Source organism: Eremomyces bilateralis (genome assembly GCF_010015585.1).
Source record: "Eremomyces bilateralis CBS 781.70 unplaced genomic scaffold P152scaffold_25, whole genome shotgun sequence".
Classification (NCBI taxonomy): Eukaryota; Fungi; Ascomycota; class Dothideomycetes; order Eremomycetales; family Eremomycetaceae; genus Eremomyces; species Eremomyces bilateralis.
Genome location: NW_022985091.1, coordinates 295174 through 303867, shown reverse-complemented (window position 1 = coordinate 303867; position 8694 = coordinate 295174). Strand labels below are relative to the sequence as shown.

General features: G+C 54.1%; 3 protein-coding genes across 3 annotated transcripts; 1 reads left to right on the top strand and 2 right to left on the bottom strand.

Annotated features, from left to right (window-relative positions):
• The first annotated feature begins 725 nt into the window (after window positions 1-725).
• Window positions 726-3288, top strand: P152DRAFT_165584 (endosomal integral membrane protein). Its single transcript, XM_033674039.1, has 3 exons — window positions 726-2094; window positions 2142-2915; window positions 2966-3288. The coding sequence occupies exons 1-3, from the start codon at window positions 1002-1004 to the stop codon at window positions 3031-3033; spliced, it is 1935 nt and encodes a 644-aa protein (XP_033531066.1). The 5' UTR covers window positions 726-1001; the 3' UTR covers window positions 3034-3288.
• A 274-nt stretch (window positions 3289-3562) lies between these two features.
• P152DRAFT_476563 (uncharacterized protein) lies at window positions 3563-4220 on the bottom strand (the record flags this gene model as incomplete). Its single annotated transcript, XM_033681519.1, has 3 exons — window positions 3563-3937; window positions 3986-4158; window positions 4208-4220. The coding sequence occupies 3 exons, from the start codon at window positions 4218-4220 to the stop codon at window positions 3563-3565; spliced, it is 561 nt and encodes a 186-aa protein (XP_033531065.1).
• A 388-nt stretch (window positions 4221-4608) lies between these two features.
• Window positions 4609-8058, bottom strand: P152DRAFT_423093 (MCM-domain-containing protein). The gene is made up of 3 exons (XM_033677203.1): window positions 7602-8058; window positions 5414-7548; window positions 4609-5352 (listed from the first exon to the last, which is right to left on the bottom strand). Exons 1-3 carry the CDS (start codon window positions 7939-7941, stop codon window positions 4756-4758), a joined length of 3072 nt encoding a protein of 1023 aa, XP_033531064.1. The 5' UTR covers window positions 7942-8058; the 3' UTR covers window positions 4609-4755.
• Between the last annotated feature and the right edge of the window lie 636 nt (window positions 8059-8694).

The following is an 8694-nucleotide window of genomic DNA, read 5'->3' as shown; positions in this document are numbered from 1 at the left end:
TACGACTGGGGACGCGATACCTGACTTAGAGCAGAGGAAGAGAATGGAAGAAATGATGGGTTTGCTGGAGAACTGGAACGCGCAAATCGCTAGCGAGCTGGACCGAGACCAGGCCGCAGCAGTGCAAAAAGACCAAAGTGACACGGCTGCGATGAGGACGATAACAGTCGTTACTTTTCTTTTTCCTTCCAATGAGTTTTGCCAGCGTAAGTGTCACCTACTTCGATGAGTCGACCCGCCCCTAACAGCATCCTTTAGCCGTTCATGAGCATGAACATCAAGCCGTTTGGCATTTGAAGGGAATGTAAATCGCTTTGATAGACAACTGATGGAGTCCTCGATGTCCACCGAAGGTTTTGCCAGCTCGGAATAGATCACTGAGCATGATGCGCCGTAGATCAACGATAGGCCGTAGTACTGTACTGTACTGCCTGCACAAAGACGTGCCATTCGATAGCAATGGATTGGCCTTGTAGGAATGGGAAGTCGGGCGATTCAGACGGAGATGTACTGCGCCGCAATAGTGCTTATAGCATATTATTGCATATTAATATATTGAAGAAGAAATTACCTGTATTTGAATGAGAAAAAGCACCCTCACATGGTTAAATGAAAAATGGTGCCTATCCACAGCACACGCGTAAACTCAATCAGGGGACAATCGGCTAGTCCGCTTTCAGTAACTCGCTCTCCCTGTTCATCTGCTTCGTTTTCATCACCTTGGAGTGTCACAGGATTCTTTCAGGACAGCTTTCACTATTCGAACCCTCAACTCCGCAAAACCCTACGCAATCCGACACCCTCGCCGGCTAGCAGTTGATGCTTTCAAATCCCGATCGACAACCCTCATCGACCGGTACAGACCACGTCGGATGAACCCCGGGATTTGAACCACGTATGAGGGTGGCATTTTAATACTCCGGAGCTTGCGGCATCTGCCTCCTGATATTTTCTAAGGCTTCGGGATACCGTCACTGAGCAGCAACGGGCGCAGAATCACCATGAGTCCGTCACGATGCGGCGCGGCCGTCTCAATATTACCAGCGTTACTGCTCCTTCTCTCCCCAGCATCCGCCTTCTACCTCCCTGGTGTTGCGCCCACGTCATATCGAGACGGCGACAAAGTTCCCTTGAACGTTAACCACCTCACGCCTGCCGAATCGGAACGTGATCCGCAGGTCCGCTCCGTCTTCTCGTTCGACTACTACCTTCCCGAATTCCATTTTTGCCAGCCTCCGGAGGGGACGAAGTACGAATATGAGTCGCTGGGCAGTATCCTGTTCGGGGACCGAATCCAGAACTCGCCCTTCGAGCTGAAGATGGGCATAAACGAATCATGCAAGGCAGTGTGCGGGAAGCAGACATTCCCACCGGAAGACAGCAAGTTCGTGAACCGGAGGATATTCCAGGATTACAATATCAATTGGTTGGTGGATGGACTGCCAGCGGGACAATTGAAGAAGGACACCATCACGGAGGAGGTATACGAGAGTCCCGGTTTCCCGCTCGGGACCATCATCGACGATCTGCCGGTGCTGAACAATCACTACGACATCTTCATCGACTATCATGAGTTCAGTCAGGATAAGCATCGGGTGGTCGGTGTGACAGTACAATCTTCGTCCTCAGCGGATGCGAAAGAGATCGGAGACGGGGTTGCTTTATGCGGAGAGGGGACGCCTCTGAGTCTTTCGGAGTCGGGCGACACCGACGTCGTCTTTACGTACAGCGTCTACTGGAACCCTTCGCCCACCCCTTTCGCGACGCGATGGGACAAGTACCTGCATGTCTACGATCCCCGGATCCACTGGTTCTCGCTCATCAACTCGGCGGTCATCGTTTGCTTCCTGGTGGGAATGGTGACCACCATCCTGTTCAGAACGTTGAGGAAAGACATCGCGAGGTATAACAGGCTGGATGCTGTAGCCCTGGAGGACCTTTCGGGTACTGGAATCATGGATGACGGAGTTCAGGAGGACTCGGGTTGGAAACTGGTGCATGGTGACGTTTTCAGACCACCAAGGTCTCCTATGTTGCTTAGTGTCCTGGTTGGGAACGGCGCTCAACTATTCATGATGACCGGGTTCACGATTGGTAAGTTAAACCACCATCATCCATGGGCGCTCACTTACATCGCGCAGTGTTTGCCCTCCTTGGCTTCCTTTCGCCTTCCAACCGCGGCTCCCTAGCCACCATGATGATCATCTTCCACACCCTCTTCGGGTTTATCGGCGGCTACATCTCCGCGCGCGTGTACAAGTTCTTTCACGGCGAAGCCTGGAAGCAGAACTTCATCTACACCCCGATGGCCCTTCCCTGCCTGGTCTTCGGCGCGTTCTTCCTTCTGAACCTCTTCGTGTGGGCGCGGCATGCCAGCGGCGCCGTCCCGTTCACCACCATGCTCGTCCTCATTAGCCTGTGGTTCGTCATCTCCGTCCCTCTGTCGCTCGCCGGGTCGTGGCTTGGGTTCAAGGCCAAAGGGATCCACGAACCGACCCGCACGAACCAGATCCCGCGCCAGATCCCCCAGGCGAGCAGCTACATGCGGCCGATCCCCAGCATGCTCCTCGTCGGCGTGCTGCCCTTCGGCGCCATCTTCGTGGAGCTGTACTTCATCATGCGCAGCATCTGGTTCAGCAAGTTCTACTACATGTTCGGGTTCCTCTTCGTCTGCTTCGGCATCATGATCATGACGTGCGCTGCCGTCACAGTGCTAATGGTCTACTTCCTGCTATGCGCGGAGAACTATCACTGGCAGTGGCGGTCGTTCTTCACGGCGGGAGCGAGCGCGTTTTATGTCTTCCTGTACGCCATGCTCTACTGGGTGAAGACGTTGAGTTTCACCAGCTGGACGAGCGGGGTGCTGTACTTGGGATATAGTTTGCTAATAAGTACGCTGTTCTTCGTTTTGACAGGTGAGTCCCATGCAGAACTACAGTTGAGTTGGTTACTAACTTCGGTCCAGGCACTATCGGATTCCTGGCGACCTGGATGTTCATCCTGAAGATTTACGGCGCTATCAAGGTGGACTGAGCGGCCTCTGGAAGGTAAATAAAAGTGTACCATACCCATGCACTCGTTCGAGCGTATTAGACGTAATGCAGTGCATGAAAATTTGTTTGCGATGTATTTCCCTTGCTTGGCGTCTTTCACCCTTCAGTTCTGGTTTTGTATTGATATCTGTAATTGATCTGTTTTACACATGGATGATATATCCCTACACATAGGCATACAAATATTCTTCGGTTATCGTCCATTAGTGATTGAGATCACGGTGGCAACATGACGCCAGAAGACCGAGGCTTGGGTCAGGAATGGAAGCATATAGAGTCGAGTCACCTGACGAAGAAAAGTCCTCCTGTCTACACACTTCAAACCGACAAAGACTTGCTTCGGGCGTCAAATCTGGCCAGACTAGAACACCACACAACAAAGCAGCCATTCCACCAATGCTTTAGCTCTTCTCGATCCCCCGGGGTTTGCATCAGCCATGGTTTCATTGCCATCAGAAGGCCCAGAAGCAACTTGATAAGTAGATCAACTTAAACTATCCAGGGCACTGTCACTCCAGAGCGACACCCTTCCAGCCCCCCGGATATCGATTCTCCGCCAGCCAAGTAAACGGCCGCAGCACCATCGCCCCAACCACGCAAAACAGCGCCGCGAAATACTGACAAGCCATCACGACCAGCGACCCCCCCGGAAAAAGTGGTACGAAGCTTATGAACTTGTCCGTCTGATACAGGTCCTCCTGCTGCTGGATACGATACTTCTTCTCCACCTTCGCCAGATCGAGCACCGTCACCAACGTCACCGGCGCCTTGTAGAACGGGACGAACCATAGGCGGAAGATCTGGTGGACCGTCACGTAGAGGCGGAGGTTCGGGGCGTCGTAGCCGACGGATTGGATTGAGAGGTCGATGCGCGGGGAGAGCACCTATTGCAGTGAGTGGGTGAGGGCTGGTTCGGGGGAGGGTGGGCATACCTTGTACCAGCGGTAGATCGCTAGGATTATCCATCGGGAGTCTTGCAACCGGGGGGTTCGGCAGAATGGATGGATGAAGGTGGCGTCTTGGGTGAAATATTTCTCGATTGTTTCTCGCTGGACGGACGGGCGGGACTGAGTTAAGGCGTGGATCACACCTGGGATCTCCGTCACTGCGAAGGGTAAGCTTCAGGCGGCTCAACCTACAGAATGAAGAATTACCTGGATCGTCCATTGTTGACAAACTCAATTGGGTGAGTAATAAATCACTATGCTATAAGAGATATGACTTCCAAGGCTGCCTTTGATGGCGGAACGGAGGACGCGCTGGGCAAGGGATGAAGACTGGAGCTCAATAGACAAAGAACACAATAGTCAATTGTTCCGAATCTGGGTGGGTATTCGTAGGGTCTTGTGGATTGTTGTTTAAGGGACCAGCTATTTGTGTTTGCTAAATGGAAGACGGACTGTTGCGTACGGTATTAATCAACTTCGTCGTCAGTTTACTTTCACGAGTTTCCGATCTTTGGGTATGATGTCATCGATTTTTGGGCAGAGCATGCGCGCAGTCCAGCCCGTTGCCGACTTAAACCACAAACGACTACGAACCCTGGGCTATTAATGATTCAAAACATCTTTCATTACTAGTAGCTCTATATCGTTAAAAGTCCGAAACCAGGTATCCGTTCCGAATCATTGCCCTCAAGCCAAGCTCATCCGTCTCCACCAGAAGCCACTGAACTCCTGAACCCCTATCCCAAGCCGGACAATCAGACTGCGCCAACCACCTTCCTCACCACCTTCCTTGCACCCTCGCCGGACACTCTAACCTTCCCCTCGGCCTCCAGCGCCCTCAACGCGTCCATCACCTCCCCATTCTCAATCTCCCCTCCACCTCCAGCCTGCGCCCGCTCCCCCAACCGCCTCACCAAATCTCCCACCCTCACTCCCGCCCCCGCGCCCCCTAACTCCTCCACCACCGCCCCCACTGCCCCCTTCAAGTCCTCCCTCCTTCGCCGCTCCCCCGCCCCCATCCCCTCCGTCAACAACCCCATGTCTATCAATCCCGTCCGCGCGTCCGTCGCCGCCTGCTTTAGCGCGCTCTTAATTAGCCGCACTGCTTCGTCGACGTCGGATTCCTCGACGGTTTCCGCGAGTCGCATCTTGGCGTGCGCTTCGGCGAGGCGGATCATGGACTCCAGTTGCCGCGTCGTCGCGGTGATGCGCCGGTCCGCGGACCGCACGTCGGAGCCGAGGGCGCGCATAGCGACGTAGGCGTCGGAGAGGCGGCGGGCAGCGCCTTCGGTGATGCGGGGAGTGCAGACCTGGCGGGCGTAGGAGATATAGGCCGTGAGGAACTCGACGGGCTGATTTTGTTAGTGAATTTATTCTCCAGAGTCCACGTCAGATTGAAGATTGGGGACTTACCAGTACCTCCTTACTCGCCGCATTCTCGGGAGCGTCTTCTAGGTACATGCCGACCAAATGCCGTGCCAATCGCCGATCGTGCATCTCATCGACCTGGTCGAGGACGAGGTAGACGAGATCGAACCTAGAGAGGAGGGTTGGCGGTAGATCGATGTTGGCGGGAACCGGCAGATTGGGATTGTATTTGCTTCCAATAGGGTTCGCCGATGCCAAAATGCTGGTGCGAGCATTCAGTGTCGTGATGATCCCGGCCTTCGCGATAGAAACGGTCTGCTGCTCCATCACTTCATGAAGCACACTGCGAGTGGCGTCGCTCATTTTGTCGAATTCATCGATGCAACAGACACCACCATCGGAGAGGACCAGTGCTCCGGACTCGAGAACCAGTTGGCGAGTTTCTGGATCCCGAGTCACATAGGCCGTCAAACCAACGGCCGATGAACCCTTGCCGCTGGTGTACACTCCACGCGGAGCAATCTTGTGGACGTACTTCAACAGCTGTGACTTTGACGTCGAAGGATCACCGCAGAGAAGGACGTTGATATCTCCGCGGTACTTCGGACTTCCACCCTTCTCGAAGGACTTGTTCGTACCCCCAAAGAGTTGGAGGAGAATGCCCTTCTTCACATCGTCCATCTCGTAGATGCTAGGGGCAAGGGAACGAGAAAGAAGCTCGTATACATCGGCTCGCCCGGCGATTTCCTTGATCTTCGCCTCTTCTTCTGCCGAGATCTTGCGGTTCTCTTCCGTGTCTCCCGTAGCTTGCTCCGCCAGATCCTCTTCAACGGTAGAGGTGTCGATCCCCATGCGCTTCTTGTCGACCTTCTGGATGTGAAGACCGTCGACATACGTCTTGAAGATGTTCTTGACGGTACGTTGACGAGGGTTCACCCGAACCTGATTGCTCTTGAAGATACCCGTGATTTCGACGCGGTCACCGGCTTTGCAGACATCTACCAGCTCGTCGTAGACACACACGGATACGGAGTGAGGTGTCTGGCCATCCGGGACACTGTCGGGGGTCTCTTGCAGCTTGATGACTTGCTTATCAGCAAACCCAGACCGATTATGCACGATCTGCATCGCATTAGATGCCTCGCATCCGGTTCGTGGGCACCTTGTAGGCTCAGCGATCTTTCCACGGTCAATGTCAACGCGCACTGTGTGATTGCACACCGCGCAACGGAAGAAGGCATCCTTCATGTCGGGAATAATAGGGGTAGTGCGAATCACAAGCCCTTTGATGCTGACAAGCTTGTCCATATCGGCAGGGTTCAGGTCACGCAGATTGACGGTGTTATCCAGCCCAAAGGGTCGAACTCGGTACACGTTGACCTCGACCTCATTGACAAGATCATCGATTTCTTCAGGGGGGGCAGTCTGGCCGTTGCCCATCTCCGCATCAGAGCTAGGATGAGGAGGGAGGGAGCTTGATCCTCGAACTCGGGACGACTGCGTCGTATGCTGCGTACGCTGTGACTGAGAACGAATGTCATTCATCTTTTTCTGGGCCAATTCGACCAATGTATCTTTCAGGCCTTGATCCATGATCGGTATGATCTCGTTCGGGAAAGCCTGCAGCTGGTGCCACAGCTTCGTAGTAGGCGGATAGGCCTTCAGATTCCTGGCATCGAGATTAAACGCAGTGACGCCCAGTTCCAACATCATCTGCATCATCTCAACGTACTCCTTCGTTCTTCCCGGATCATCGTACGGAATACTCTGGGTATCCGGCAGTTCCCCATCGCGCACCATGCGGTACTTCCTCTCATAATTCAACAAGAAGTCCTTAAAGGCATGCATGGAGTTCGCAACCGAGATATTGGTCCCCCAGATCACGCTGCTGGAGTTCCCGGCCAATGCATCCGCGTCAGAGGTATTCGGGTCCAGGTTGGAGAAAGTGGCAGCATCCGAACCTCCCACAACCATGCCGTTTTCATCGACGAACATGCGACGACGTCGTGCACCGCTGGAGCCAAACACATCGGAATTGATATCATGGCGGCGGTTCCGCGCTGGCGTACCGGATCCGCGCACGAAGAGTGCACTGCTGCTGCTATGGATGTTATCACGGGCTTGGGAGCTTCGCACCCGTCCGGGCGAGGAACTGGAGGCATAGTGGATTGGAGAAGAATCTAATTCCTAGTTAGCCTTAAATACGGGGTTTCCATGGAGAAATACCACCCACCTCTGATGTTCTGACTGGCTCTCGGGGTTGTCTCGCCATCGTCTAGTTGCGATTTCAACGGCGAGCTGACATTGGCGGCCGTCTGCTGGCTCAACCTGTGCGCGGGAGACGAGTTGAAGAACAGGGGCGAGGACGTTGTGCCGCTCCGTTGCTGCGATTGCGAGGCCCTCGGCGTTCCATCAAGGCTGGTACCAGCGTTGGACTGTCGATCGGACGCCTGCGAGGCCTCCGATGCGAGCTGAGCGGTTGGCGAGCTTTGTGGGACTTGCGAGGAACGAGTGCTTCGTCGAGGGGTCGCGGAGGCGGAATTTCGTGTTCGGCGGGATGTGGGAGAAGACATGATGGCAGTACTTGAACGGAAACAAGCATCTGCTATCGATGGCGAATGTGGAGGTGAAGGTATTGGGAATACCAGGACCTACGGAGGGAGTGAAGGGGTATCGAGGCTGCGCGGAGGTTGACAGAGGAGGTTGACAATCCTGTCGTGACACACAGCCAAAATCCATTTAGCCCATTTCGGCAGCGACGTGGATGAGACGCGCCTTACTCTTGTTGTGGTAGACGTGTTAGCCCCTCGACGCGTTGATTGGACAACCGGAACTCCCCCTCCAAGCGAATCGTAGGTGCAGGTGACAGAAGTGCAGACTGCACTTCCTTTTGGTTTTCCAAGCGTCTCCAGTCCACGAAGCAAGTTACAAGTTACACTCAGGAGTATCCCTATGTAGCGATATTCACCATCAGTTAACGAAGCTCTGCATTCGATGTTAGGGGGGCTTTGATGCCATGGCGGGGCCGTTCAGACGATCGAGTCTTGTCACCATGACTTCTCATCATCACCTGTCGAACTCATGTACGCCCATTACGAATCCAACGGGGCCCCTTTGTCGTCTCATAGTCCAATTTACTCGTTCTACAGTGCTAGAGGATCCAGATACATTTCAATCGCAGGTTGCACCTACAGCAGCCACCAAAGGTCCTTCGGCGGGCACCAGTCTCGTACCCATCAACGGCTACCCATCAACGGCCACGCTGCGGTGTCCTTTTACTACTAGCACTCAAACGTCCGAGCGATGTTAATCGATAAGAAATCATG